This window comes from Capra hircus, chromosome 18 (assembly GCF_001704415.2).
Source record: "Capra hircus breed San Clemente chromosome 18, ASM170441v1, whole genome shotgun sequence".
NCBI classification, from domain to species: Eukaryota; Metazoa; Chordata; class Mammalia; order Artiodactyla; family Bovidae; genus Capra; species Capra hircus.
Genome location: NC_030825.1, coordinates 36,598,392 through 36,612,706, shown reverse-complemented (window position 1 = coordinate 36,612,706; position 14,315 = coordinate 36,598,392). Strand labels below are relative to the sequence as shown.

The window sequence follows — 14,315 nt, the reverse complement described above, 5'->3', positions numbered from 1 at the left end:
CAACGTGATCCTTTGTTATTTGTGTGGGTTCCACAGAACCATCCCTCCTGGCCAATGCTATTGAGGTCCACAGCTTGAACCAATTTAGATTCAGAAATGCATTCTCTAGTATGTGCAGCTCATGCTGAAACATGTGCATTCATTTGGGTGAATCATTTATACTATTGTTACTCGAGTGTATGTTCCTCGATTCTTTGTCTCGTCACAACAAAGATTTGGAGTGACAGACATTAAAGCCCCCTCAGTGTGTCGCAGCTCTCAACTCAGGTCTTGGATAGACCATGTTATAGCTCTCAGGTCTCGAATGGGCCATGTTATATCTCTTAGACAAATCAGTGTTACAGCTCTATTTTATTTAGAAAATAGCAGGAAAATCCATCTTTGAGGCGTGAGGGCACGTTGATCTTTGGCTCTTCTATTTATATGTTTATCTCTTCCTGGGCCTGTCCTATGTAAATTGGGCCAGCCAGGAGTGTTGTTGGTTTTACCTGAGGTCCTTGGACCTTCTTTTGTTTCATTTTCAAAGGCTTTTCCCTTCCATGTCTTGTAGCCACCGCCATTTTGGACTCCTTTTCCCTGTTCTACATACCTAACATTCCCCCCTCAAGAGATGGGAGGCCCAGTTATTTGGGAATAGGGGCATCAAGGTCTTTCTGGCTACTTCCTGGTGAACTGGGGCGGCGAGGGGTATTGGGCCTCCCCCTCTTGCTAGTCTCAAGCCTCTGAGTCCTTATACCGGTGTTCATCTAAGGGTGTGTGATATTTTCTGTGGTCGGCTGTAGTTTTACATCTTTGTTGAACTGGCACTGTATGTTGTAGCTTGTTGACCTGGGCAGAGACAAAACAGGTTAGACAATTGACAGTACATGGAATAATCATAAGTGTCATCAATATAGCATAACAAGGACTAGTAGGGGTATTAGTCAATTTTAAATTCACATCGCCAGGATGGCTCAAGTCCCTCCTTGTTCAGGGATCAGAAGATCTATCTCCTGTCTGTTTTGGAGTATAATCTTTGTCAAGCTGTGTTGGCTCTTTAGAGCTATCTTGAGAAATCTTATCCCCAGAGACTAGATTTTGGGGGTGTTTGGTAGTCCTGAATAGGTATCTGTGATCTCCCAGGGGCTCACAGGTGTATTGAGTGTCCTCTTCTGTTTTCTTCCTCAGCTTGACTCGTGAGTAGTGAATCTAGGTGTCATGTCCTGGTACCTTGACTGCTGTGGGGGTAGAAAGTATTACAGGGTAGGGGCCCTTCCATGTGGGCTGGAGTTGAGCTTTTGGGGACCCATCTTTCCAGACTTTAATTAGGACTTGAGTCCCTGGAGCATATAGTGGTGACTCCTCAGAATCTTTTGGGTTCTGGTTCATACCCCACAAGCGTATATCCTGTTGAAATTGCCCAATGGCCATGGTATAAGACTGGAGGGTCTGAACCTCTGGATCTAGGAAGAGGTCATTGACATAAACAAAAGGTCTCCCATATAGCATCTCATAAAGACTAAGACCAAGATGTTCCTTAGGGGCAATGCGGGGGCGGAGGAGAGCTATCGGTAAAGCCTCCTTCCACCCCAGGGAGGTCTCCTGGGTTATCTTTTTTATCGCTGATTTAAGGATTGGCTCTTTCTACTTTTTCCAAAGATTGAGGCCTCCAGGCACAATGGAGATAATAAGTAATGCCCAATGCTTGAGACCCTTTGGGTGACCTTAGAAGTAAATGATGTCGCATTGTCACTTTGTAATGTCCTGGGCAGACCAAATCTTGGAATGATTTCATGGAGCAGTTTTCTTACCACCTCCTCAGCCTTCTCAGTCCACGTGGGAAAGCCTTCAATCCATCCTGTGAATGTATCTGTCATGACTAATAGGTATCTATACACTTGAGAAACTGGCATCTGGGTGAAGTCCATCTGCCAGTCCTCTCCTGGGTAGGTCCCATGTCGTTGGATGAGCTGGGCCAGCTGGGGTCTTTGAGCTCCTTGGGGGTTGTTTAACTGGCAAGTGGGACAAGAGGAGACCACCTGTCTTATAGTTGTTTGGAAGCCTGTTCCTCTGAAGGACCTTTCTAATAATCTTTGGAGGGCCTTTTCTCTTAAATGAGTAATGGCATGTAAGGAGTTAACCAACTTCCATTGGAGGTTCCCAGACAGAAAAAGGAGTCCCTCCTTTTGGAACCACCCCATATGATCTTCTTGAAAGCCTCGCTCTTAGCTTTAAGAGTCTCACCTTCAGTGTATGAAGGAGTTTCTGGCAAATTAGTCTGTGGAACTAAGGTGGCAATCCCTATTAGGTCATGGTTCTGTAATGCTGCTCTCCTAGCTGCCTGATCAGCTACTTGATTCCCTTGTGCCACTTCTGTGCTCCCTTTTTGGTGTACTTTACAGTGGGAGACTGAAACCTCAGTGGGCAGATGGACTGCCAAGAGTCGAAGAATTTGATCACCATATTTGATTGGGGACCCTCAGGTGGTCAAGCGGCCCCTTTCTTTCCTTTTTTTTTTTTTTCCCTTTCTTTCCAAATAGCCGCATGTGCATGTAGCACCAGAAAGGCATACTTGGAATCAGTGTAAATGGCTATTTTTTTTTCCTTTTCCCAGCTCTAAAGCTTGAGTCAGGGCTATGAGCTCAGCTAATTGGGCTGAAGTACCTGGTGGCAGAGGCTTAGCCTCTATGGTCTCAAAATTGGAGACTACTGCATACCCGGCTCTTCTTTTTCCATCCAAGACAAAGCTGCTTCCATCAGTGTACCAGATATCCTCAGGATTGGTCAGAGGATCTTCTGACAATCCTTCTCGGGGTTTTGTCCAGTGGTCCAAGGTTTCTACACAAGAGTGAAAGGGAAGAGAGCCCTCAGGGGTAGGCAGGAGGGTGGCCGGGTTAAGAACCTCACAAGGGGATATAGTGAGGCCTAGATTTTCCATCAGCATTACTTGATATCTGAGGATTCTTTGATCAGACATCCATAAATGGCCTCTCCCATTTAGGGGTTGTTTTACTTGGTGGCTGGTAAAAATAGTTAGTTTGCCCCCAAAGGAGAGTTTTAAAGCATCTTCTATCATGCTTGCAATAGCTGCAAGATTTCGAAGGCAGTGGGGCCAGCCTCGGGTAGTTGCATCAAGCTTTTTGGATAAGTAAGCTACAGGCTGGGGCTCAGATCCCAACCTTTGAGTTAACACTCCCAAGGCTATTCCCTCTCTTTCATGGACATAAAGTTGGGTCTGACAACCTCAAAGAAGGTGCCTGAGATAAGGCTTGTTTTAGTGTAGCCTCTGCCTTCTTTTGAGGAGTTCCCCATATCAGTGGGATTGAATCATCTCGTCCCTTTAAGTTTTCATATAAGGGCTGGGCAATTAGACCATAGTTGGGTATCCAGATTCTACAATATCCAGTTAGACCCAGGAAAGCTTGCAATTGTTCTCAAGTCGTGGGGGAGGGCAACTGGAGGATTCCTTGTACCCGATCAGAGGACAGCCTCCTGGACCCGTGTGTAATCTGAACTCCCAGGTAAGTGACCTTTGTCTTGACCATCTGTGCCTTAGCATGGGAGACCTTATAACCTCTTTCTGCCAAGAAGTTTAGAACCTGAATTGCATGTTGTTGGGCACTTTTCTCATCTGGAGAGATTAGTAGGTCGTCTACGTATTGTAATATTTTCCCGTTAGGTCCCAGGACCAAATCTAGGAGATCCCGGCTAAAGGCCTGTCCAAACAGGTGGGGGCTATCTCTGAACCCCTGAGGTAATACTGTCCAAGTCATCTGTTGGTGTTTTTCTCCTGGGGCCTCCCACTCAAAGGCAAAAAGATATTGGGATTCTTTAGCCAGTGGTATGCAAAAAAATGCATCTTTGAGATCCAAGACTGTAAACCACTTGGCACTGGGTGGGATTTCTTCCAAGATTACATAGGGATTGGGTACTGTGGGATGGAGGGGGACTACAGCTTCATTTATGATCCGGAGTTCTTGAACCATTCACCAGGTTCCGTCTTTTTTTTTACTGAGAGGATTGGGGTGTTACATGGTAAACTGGTGGGGACCAATAGCCCACAAGCAAGGAATTTATTTATTAAAGGCTGTAGTCCCTCCCGAGCTTCTATTTTGAGAGGGTATTGTTTCCAGTTAGGAAACTGAGTGGGATCTCAGAGGACAATGATGACTGGTTCAGCCTGGTGGGCTTGTCCAGGAATCCCCTGGTCCCACACCTGGGGGTTAATTTTGTCCTCCAGTAGTTTTTGGTCCCTCTCTATTGAAGGTGTAATGGGTTCTTCAGTAGTAACCAGGAGCTGCAGGGCTCTAGGGGCTGAAAAATTTCCCATCACAAGGGTGGTCCCCAGTTTAGTGAGTATATCTCTTCCCAATAAGGGAGTAGGGCACTCAGGGACCACCAAAAACTGGTGGGAAAACATTTGTCCATCTCAGCAACAAAGAAGTGCTCGGGTGAATCTCTTAGCAGTTGCTTTTCCTGTAGCACCCGAAATGGTACAGGTTTGGGAGGAGAAGGCTCCGGAATAGGAGATCAAGACAGAGTAGGTAGCCCCTGTGTCAACCAAGAAATTCTCGGACCTACCTGCCACATCCAGTTGCACCCTTGGCTCCAGCCCCGTGATGGTTATCTGTGACAGGTGGGCTGGCTGGAGTGGGCCGCTTCAGTCCTCTTGAACCATGATGAGGGTAGGCTTGGCACTTGACCTTGAGGCTCTTGAGTCCCAAGGGCAGAGTGCTACCCAATGTCCCAGTTGATGGCATTTGTGGCAAGCTGTTTTAGGAGACTTGTCACGGTTTGGACACTCTTTGGTCCAATGCCCCGCCTGTCTACAGATCAGACATTTGTCTCGTGCCTTGTCCTTCAAGGACTCGGGGTTTGCCATAGGGCTTCTCTGGAGGGTGGCCAGCATCTGGGCATGCCTTGTCTCTTTCTTTTTCTCCTTCTCCTGGGCCTTGGCCTCCTTTTCCTGTTCTCTGTTATAAAAGGTACTGATGGCTGTCTGGACCATCTCATCTAAAGAGGCAGCGGGGTCCTGCTGTTGTAGCCTTAATTCTGATATCTGATGCACATTAGGACAGGAATTTGTCCTTTAAAATCACCTGTCCCTCGTAACAGTCTAAGTCCAGAATGGTAAACTTTTGGAGTGCCTCTTTTAGCCTTTCCAGAAAGGCAATGGGTTCTCACTGGGCTCCTGAGTTATTGCTGAGACCCGTACATAGCTAATTACTTTTTGTTGGGCTGCTTTCAGTCCTGCCTTCACACAGATTAGAAAATGATCTCTTTCCCAGATGTGCTCAGGGTGATTATAATTCCAATTAGGATCGGAGGAGGGGACTGCAGTTTCCCCTACTGGGTATCTATCACTGGACATGTGAAGCCCTGTTGCATACCTCCGGGCCTCCTTTAAGACCCTAGTATGTTCATGGTCTGGAGAAGGCAATGGCACCCCACTCCAGTACTCTTGCCTGGAAAATCCTATGGACGGAGGAGCCTGGTAGGCTGCAGTCCATGGGGTCGCTAAGAGTCGGACACAACCGAGCTATTTCACTTTCACCTTTCACTTTTATGCACTGGAGAAGGAAATGGCAACCCACTCCAGTGTTCTTGCCTGGAGAATCCCAGGGACGGGGGAGCCTGGTGGGCTGCCATCTATGGGGTCGCACAGAGTCGGACACGACTGAAGTGACTTAGCAGCAGCAGCATGTTCATGATCAGATAAAGTCTGACTAAATATGACCACGATGTCTTTCCATGTCAAGTCAAAGGCCAAGGTAATATGTTGGAATGTATCTATATATTTGCCTGGGTCATCTGTATAGCTTCCCAGGTCTTGTTTGATCTGTCTTAGTTCTAAGAGGGAGAAGGGCTGGTCCGAATTATCCTCCAGATCAGCCCTGGGATTTCTTTGGAAGGAATGATGCTAAAGCTGAAGCTCCAGTACTTTGGCCACCTCATGCGAAGCGTTGACTCATTGGAAAAGACTCTGATGCTGGGAGGGATTGGGGGCAGGAGGAGAAGGGGATGACAGAGGATAAGATGGCTGGATGGCATCACGAACTCGATGGACGTGAGTCTGAGTGAACTCCGGGAGTTGGTGATGGACAGGGAGGCCTGGCGTGCTGCGATTCATGGGGTCGCAAAGAGTCAGACATGACTGAGCAACTGAACTGAACAGAACACAGAAAGTGAAAGTGAGAGTTGCTCAATTGTGTTCAACTCTTTGTGACTCCATGGACTATACAGTCCATGGAATTCTCCAGGCCAGAATACTGGAGTGGGTAGCCTTTCCCTTCTGCAGGGGATCTTCCCAGCCTAGGAATTGAACCCAGGTCTCCCGCATTGCAGGTGGATTTTTTACTGGCTGAGCCACAAGGGAAGCCATCATAGAGCTCAGATCTAAATGACAGGGTGTAAGGTAAGGGAGTTAGAGAAGGAGGTTCAGAAAAAAAAACAAGACCGGTACTTTACAGGAACAGATCACCTTTAATGAGGCAAGAAGGGGCAGCAGTCCCATTAGTTGGCTGCTGTTCTAAATCAAGAAGAGAGTAGGTGTATATAGAAAACATATATATGTGGAGATACATCATTTTGAGGGGGTGGGTCTGTTTTTTCTTATGATTATTTTTGATTAGTTACCTTTCAACAACTGGGGTAAGGAATTCCTGAGACCGGCTGGAGCCTGGGATCGGGTGGAAGCTGAATGTAATCAATCCTAATGCCCATTCCTTTCTTGGGGGAAAAAGTTCTTGATCTGTATAGAATGGTGGGGAGGACCTGGAGGGGAGTTTTAACTCCAGGCTCTTTTGAGCTGTGTAGCTTTCCTTCACAGGGAATACTGATATGATTTTCCTCCGCAGTTCTCTTATTTTGAGTCGCAATAATCTTTTTTTTTTTTTAATTCTTGAGATGCAAAAATCTTATATTTTCTTTAATCTATGTTTAAACACAAACACAAATGTGCCCATGCCTGTTTCCAGTATTTATCTGATACTTCACCCTCAGTTTAGGATCATGAAGAAAAACTCCACAGGAAATGCATAACTCAAGTTCTACTTCAGTTCCCACTAAAACTTAAGAAAGGTCAGCAATGGGGCTATCAATTGGCGAAAATATGGTAACGGAGTCTCCAATATTAACAGAACTTTTGAGAGCCGGAATTCATCTTGAAATTGCTTGTGTTTGGAAATTTTAACATCTCTGCTGGATCACAAACAGCTCACTAGCCTCCTAGCCTGAAGACTGATTTATTGTGATAGATACAGACACATTGGTCGGCAAATGCAAATTTGACCAGATCACATATAGACTACAGTAATTTTTTTTAGTGGCCCAAATGTGTCTCTCCTTATCTTCGGAGTGGGAGATGAGAATGAGAGACATTCTAACAAAAGTAGCTGCTATTTTTTTTGTGGCCTGGCTTATTATATGTCAGATCCTGAGTTAAACATTATCTCTTTGAGTCATTACACACATACACATATACCCTTATTAGGTGGGTATCACCCTCCTCTTGCTGTGGCTGCTGCTGCTGCTAAGTCGCTTTAGTCGTGTCTGACTCTGTGCGACCCCATAGGATTCCTCTGTCGCACCAGGCTCCTCTGTCCCTGGGATTCTCCAGGCAAGAACACTGGAGTGGGTTGCCATTTCCTTCTCCAGCGCAGGAAAGTGAAAAGTGAAAGTGAAGTCGCTCAGTCGTGTCCGACTCTTCGCGACCCCATGGACTGCAGCCTACCAGGCTCCTCTGCCCATGGGGTTTTCTAGGCAAGAGTACCCTCCTCTTACAGGTAAGGAAACCGAGGTTTTGAATGGTTGTCTATATTTGCCCAGGCTCAAGGATGGGGCTTCTTCCCCAGTGGCTTAGTGGGAAGGAATCTGCCTGCAATGCAAGAGATACAGGAGACGCAGGTTTGATCCCTGGGTTGGGAAGATCCCCTGTAGGCTGCTGCTGCTGCTGCTGCTAAGTCGCTTCAGTCGTGTCCGACTCTATGCGACCCCATAGATGGCAGCCCACCGGGCTCCCTGGGATTCTCCAGGCAAGAACACTGGAGGAGGAAACTGCAACCCACTCCAGTATTTTTGCCAGGAAAATTCTACGGGCAGAGGAGTCTGGCGGCCTACAGTCCACAGGGTCGCTAAGAGATGGACACGACTGAGCAATTGAACACAACACACAAGGTAAGGATGCCTGCAAAACCAGTTTGCAACCACCATTGTACATACCGAGAGAAGGCCGCTGCAGGACTAGAACTGCAATTCCCATGGGGCTGTGCGGTTGCTTTACGAGAGTTGACCTAATTCGAAGCATCGCGATAGTTGGCTTAAATGTGGCGGCGGGAAGGAGACGGCTGTGGATAGCCAAGCCGTTGGGAAAGTGGGCAGCTGAGGCGATGGCCGACAACTTTAGCCCTGACAGCGAGCCTACGACACGCACACTGCTACGGCGGGTGCTGGATACAGCGGACCCACGCACACCGCGGCGAGCTCGGAGTACTCGGTCTGGGTATGTGAGGCCGCTGCCCCAGCACAAGAGCAACCACAGGCCCTTGGAGATGGGGTCCCGCGCTGACTCAGTTTGGAGAGGGAAACTGAGTTCCGGATAAGAGCAGAGCCCAGGACTCAGACCAGGCTCCTTTCTCCCCGCTGGGCTCGGGTCATCTGTTTGTGCCCCGACCCCTGAGCCTCCAGGCCGCTCAGGACCTCAGAACTCAATTATGCAGGCGTCATTGGGGGAGGGGGGGGCGCTTTTGGAAGCAAATGATATTTGCTCAGAATCTGGTCTTCTGCTCTGTTCTCTAGGCCAGTTTTCCAGGCATCTGCCCTGAACAGCCTCCCAGGCGGTTCGTTCCCAGCTGAAAGATGGGGAAGGAATTGGAGAGAACAGCTTGGGTAGCAGTCGGGAGGCAGGAACTGGAACCATGCTTTGCTAGGGAGCAGGGAATTTGGCCGGACGTGGTGGGAGTGTCAGTGGGTGAGGGTGGTGGTGAGCTCATGGTGCAGAAGGTGTGGAAGATGGCGTCTGCTGACATTCTGGGGCGTTCCTGTTCCTTTATAGACAATGAGAAGCCATTCACTATAGCTTTTACACCTATGAGTGACGAGGTGGGAGTTATGCCATAGGAACATTTATGTAGTTCTGGAATCTGAGAGGAGATTGGACTGGAAAAACTAGGGCTAGAGTGACCCATGTGGAGGTTGCTGTCCGACCTTGAAGAGTACTTAAAAGGTTTAAAAATTTTTTTAATATCCTTGTTTTGTTTTAATGTCTAGAACGGATACTTTTCCAGTTGTTCCACTTATCAGTGTGGACCCCTGATTCTGCCAAAGTCACCTCTGTGAAGTCTTCCTCAGCCCTTCGCTCTGGCTGGGTCGTCATATTTCCTTTCTCTTCCCATTCTTCTCTGGCTCCCTTTCATCCACAACCCTGTTGACACAAGACTGGGAACACGGCTATGGGAGGGGCAAGTGGTTTCTAGGTCCCTGTCCCTGAGTGTAGAAGACTTCAGCCAAGATCCCAGATGAAGATATGTCTCTAATTCCTCTTGTTCCCCTTTCCTACATGATTCTCACAGTTGCTGATTTTTCACAGTGCCCAGAGAGACCTGCTTGAAACACCTTCCACTAGGAGGCAGAGGAGTCAAACAAAGATGACTGCCAGGCGTCGATCTCATACAGCAGCGGTAAGTGCCCTACCCACTGACCACTATAGGGCTCTGGTTGCCTTCAGGGGGCCCTTGAGTTCTAGCTCTGCTCTGGAGCCCACCTGGAAGGACTCTCAAGGCAAAAGAACAGACTGATTGCTTGGTGCTTTTCCCCAAAGTCTGTTGACAGATTGGCCCGTATTCAAGCCAGTGGACACCTGGAGGAACAGACACCCCGGACTCTGTTGAAGAACATCATACTAACTGGTGAGCAAGCACTGGCCTGCAGTAAGAATCAGGCTCCAGCCCCATGATATCCCTCATTTAGGGTAGCCTGCCCTGTCAGCTTCATGCTCTCTTTGCTCTTTATTTTTGGTTGCAATGAGTCTTCACTGCTGTGTGTGGGCTTTCTCTAGTTGCAGCAAGTGCAGGCTACTCTTCATTGCAGTGCGTGGGTTTCTCATTGCAGTGGCTTCTCTTACTGCAGAGCACAGGCTTTAGGGTGCGTGGGCTTCAGTAGTTGTGCCTCTCAGGGTTGGTTGCTACACAGCATGTGGAATCTTCCCCACCAGAGTCCCCTGCATTGGCAGGCAGATTCTTACCCACTGCACCACCTGGGAAGTCCTCTCCTTGCTATTTCTACAGCTCCCGAATCTTCCATTGTAAAGCCAGAGGCTGTCGTAAAGCTGGTGCCATCACCACAGGTGGTCCAGCATACCAGACGGGAAAGCAGTCGGGGCAGGTACAGTAAATTCCCCCCTTGGACTGGGCTGTTGGGGGCATTACTGGTCAGGGAGTCTCTTTGGGGGCCCCAAGAGCCAGAATTGGGTGTCCTAGTCTGTCTGAGATAAGCTCCATCCTTGTAGTCTGGAGCTGCAACTTCCTGAACTTGAGCCCCCCACAACCCTGGCTCCAGGTCTGCTGGCTCCTGGCAGAAGGAAGCAGAGGCTGAGGTTGTCAGAGTTTCAGCAAGGAATGGACTGGGGGCATCTTTCCCAAGGTGAGGTCCTGGACAACACCTGTGGCCACCCTCCTCTGTCCTCTGGAGAGGCTGAGGAGGCCTGGTAACTTACGGTTTCTTTTTACATCTTCTGTAGAGCCTCGTGAGAATGCTGATGCCTCTTCCCTCACCAGGTGCTGTTGCCTATTTATTCTGGGAATTGGTGGAAGAGAGGCTTGGGAAAGGAGGTGCTGACTAGGAGGGAATCTGACCGTACTCCTCCATGCTCACAGCATGGTAGCTGTTCAAAAAGATGAGAGCACCAGGGGAGCTGGGGGAATTTCTGTGGTGGGGAAAGGGGGTTAGGCCTCAGGTACCTGACTTTCCTTTGTGCCTTATCCCTCCCATCAGCTCTCTCAACTTGACCTTTGCCATGCCTCTCCAGCCACAATCAGTGAAGAGGCCTGGTTTGGCTCGCAGACCTCCTACTCGCCGAGTAGTAGATGTGGGTACATTTTTGCAGGATCTGCGAGATACTTCCCTGGCTGTGGCTCCTCCAGGTAAGGTTGAGATTTTCCTCTTCTAGTCAATGGGGAAAGCTTCTACCCCATGATTGATGGGAGGTGCTGTTGAGTCTAAGGTTGCTTCTCTCTCCTTTGTGTCAGGAATGGTCAGTAGTCCTGGCCAGTAGATCTAGGAAGACTTCCTGGTTTCTTTTCACAATTTGCCTCTTTTCTCGTGGGTCCAGTCTTAGTCCCTCAGTATCTTCCAGAACCCTGTATCCTTGAAGAGCTACAGGACTCAGGGTAGGAAAGGGGTGTGATATGGTGGCTGGAGCTTATTGGAAGATTGAAAAGGGCTAAGTTTCAGGATGAGCTGGTCAGCCAGAGTGGACCTGGGAGCCTGATTCTAGAAAACAAATGAAGTTCATCACGGCAAGAGAAGGGTTTCTGGCAGAGGGACCTGAGTAAGAAGTGGAGAATGGAGGCATGGGTGAGCAGTTTGAGTGGGGCAAGCTCTGGAGCCTGGGGATGCCAGGCTGAGGAGCGGGGAGGTAAGCAAGGAGAGCTGTGGAAGGGAGATTAAGCTGAGTGCTAGGTAGTCTTCTCTTTCTGAGGGCCACTTGGGTAGACTCATAGACCTACTACTTAGGCCCTGGTGACTGGGTAGCAGCAGGTGGGCAAAATTCTGAGTGCCACCTGGCCTTTGATTTCCAGGTGAGAGCCACAGAACCCCTGTTGGTACTGTGCCAACAGACACAGTGTTGGAGGACACCCAGCCCTTCTCTCAGCCCTTGGCTGGCCATTCCCCCAGTGTACACCACTCCCTGCCTTGTCCCTCTCCCTCTGGGGCCAAAGAAGTGGAGGGGCCTGCCAGTCGCAGGACATGGAGCAGTGGGCCTGGACTTCAGAACAACCGTGAGTATGTGGGGCATGCGACCTGGAGTCTAGCCTAGCTTGAGCAAGAATTGGCATCGGTGGTTTTTCCTCCTCAGGCCCATAGGTGTGTCCTTCCCCCTCCCCCAAGTCCTTTTAGAGGGCTCTTGATCCGTTCATCCAATAGCAAAGTCAGTGTTAGGCCAGGACACTCCAAACCAGTACCCTGGTGCCGCCTCTGGCCTTCTTCCCTCCTTGATGTGCGAGGCTGGGTTTTACTACTTCGTCTTTACCCTCTCAGAGCTACAGCCCTGGCCTACTACTTTTCCAGTGTGTATTCTGTCCCCTAGACTCAGGTCCTGGGAAACCAGCCCAGCTTCTGGCAAGAAAGGTGGAGGAGGTTGAAGCCCTTGCTGTGGGCTTTCCAAACATCAGCAGTATCTCTGGAGAAGATGGTGTAGAGCCCCTACAGAATGGAGTAGGTGAGGAAGCAGAAGAAAGTATGGAGGAAAGCATGAGTGTGAGGGAAGTGGAGAAGGCAGCAGAAGAACAAGGATCTGCTAGGGCAGAAGAGCCTGAAGGACACACAGAGGTGGCAGAAGCAGCGGGATCCTTGGGGTCTATTGAGGCCAAGGAGCCAGAAGGATCTTCAGAGGATGAAGACCCCTCTGGTAGGTTGGGTAACGGGCCCAGTGCAGGGATTAGGGAGTGGGTGGGTAAGTGACAGCTATGTTCCTGGCCTCAGAGGAGGGACTTAACCTAGCTTGTGTTTCTGGGCACAGGTAGTCTTGGGCCAGGGAAACTGCAAAGGGCACCTTGCTTGGCCGGAGCTAGATAAAACCATCAAAGAACAGGATAAGGGAGCTGTGGGCTGTCAGGGTTGGGTGAGATGGTCAGGCCTGAGCCTCCTATAACCCTGTGCTTCCTCTGCAGCAAGTCCAAAATTGGCCCCCAGCACTCCAGAGTTCCTTCGGACCAGGCGACTTCAGTCTCCTGAGCCAGCTCCACCACCAAGCACTGCAGTGTAAGATCCCATGACCCTGTTCCACACGGGCCTCTTAGAAGGGGACAGGCACTGTCCCCTTAGAAGGAAGTTGTCATTGGGCACCATAGGGTTATTACTCTTCCTGTAGGTATGCAGATGTGACCCAGTAGAGCACCCTGAGGTGGGCTGGGCAGGGCTCACTGAGAGCACATCTGTAATCCCATGCTGCTTGCAGGGGCTTAGAAGAGCCTGACCAGGGGGAAGTACCTGGGCTAATAGGTAGTCAGAGGAGGCTTCCTGGCGAAGGATTAGCAGAATGGGACAGGCAGCAATAGCCAGGGGTGGGGCAGGGGTAGAGGAGTGTCTGTGCCAAAGCATGGGCCTGAGTAGTGGTTTGTATGATGAAGTGAGACGGGGACATTGTGTCCAGTTTGTGAAGCATCAGGGCCCCAGGGAAAGACCAGGCTTCTACATAGCCCCGTATCTCCATTGCCCCCCAGAACTGGTTGGAACTGTAGGCCCAGGCTGGCAAAGGAGCACAAGGACCCCAATCTTGGCAGGAGCCAGCAAGATTTATCTTTGATTAGGGGCCTCTTAAGGGAGCATTTAGCTTAACTCTGTTCACTTCTTGTCTCCAGGTTACCTTCAGAACTCCCAAAGCGTCTGTCGGCCAGGATTCCTCCCAGGCCCCGAATCCCTGGCTCCAGACCCCGTCAAGATCCCTACAAGGCTGGACTGAACCACTATGCAAAACTCTTTAGCTTCTATGCTAAGATGCCCATGGAGAAGAAGGCTGTGGAGATGGTGGAGAAGTGGTGAGTCCTTGACATTTAGGTTGGGGAGAGGAGCCCCTGAGATTATGAACAGTCTGTCCTACCCCAACCTTCCTGGCAGCCTGGACAAGTACTTCCAGCATCTTTGTGACGACTTGGAGGTATTTGCTGCTCATGCTGGGCGCAAGACCGTGAGTCCAGAGGACCTGGAGCTGCTGTTGCGAAGGTAAGTGGATGGAAGCAGGGAGGTACTGGGTGTGGGAATGCTGGCTCTGATTCTCTCATTCTCTGTCCTCTGCTGCAGGCAGGGCCTGGTCTCTGACCAAGTCTCCCTCCACGTGCTTGTGGAGCGGCACCTGCCCCTGGAGTACCGGCAGCTGCTCATCCCTTGTGCCTTCAGTGGCAACTCTGTCTTCCCCACCCAGTAGGGGTCAGGACTCAACAGCTGCCCTGTTCCCACCTGGGGTTGCTTGGTCCCACATACACTTGTAGGTTTCCTCCCTACCCTTCAGCATCAATAAAGTGTCACAAGCAGAATATGCTGTGTTTTGATGCATTTCCTGGGACAGCCAGGCAGGGACCAAGCCCCTCCCCTTGACTCCCCAGCATAACCTAGAGAATAGC

General features: G+C 49.7%; 1 protein-coding gene across 1 annotated transcript; it reads left to right on the top strand.

The window, feature by feature from the left end:
- Window positions 8,121–14,228, top strand: CENPT (centromere protein T). The gene is made up of 13 exons (XM_013971318.2): window positions 8,121–8,479; window positions 9,566–9,656; window positions 9,797–9,884; window positions 10,263–10,359; window positions 10,484–10,617; window positions 10,715–10,751; window positions 10,969–11,117; window positions 11,775–11,975; window positions 12,284–12,604; window positions 12,867–12,957; window positions 13,557–13,733; window positions 13,813–13,917; window positions 13,996–14,228. The coding sequence occupies exons 1-13, from the start codon at window positions 8,238–8,240 to the stop codon at window positions 14,117–14,119; spliced, it is 1,857 nt and encodes a 618-aa protein (XP_013826772.2). The 5' UTR covers window positions 8,121–8,237; the 3' UTR covers window positions 14,120–14,228.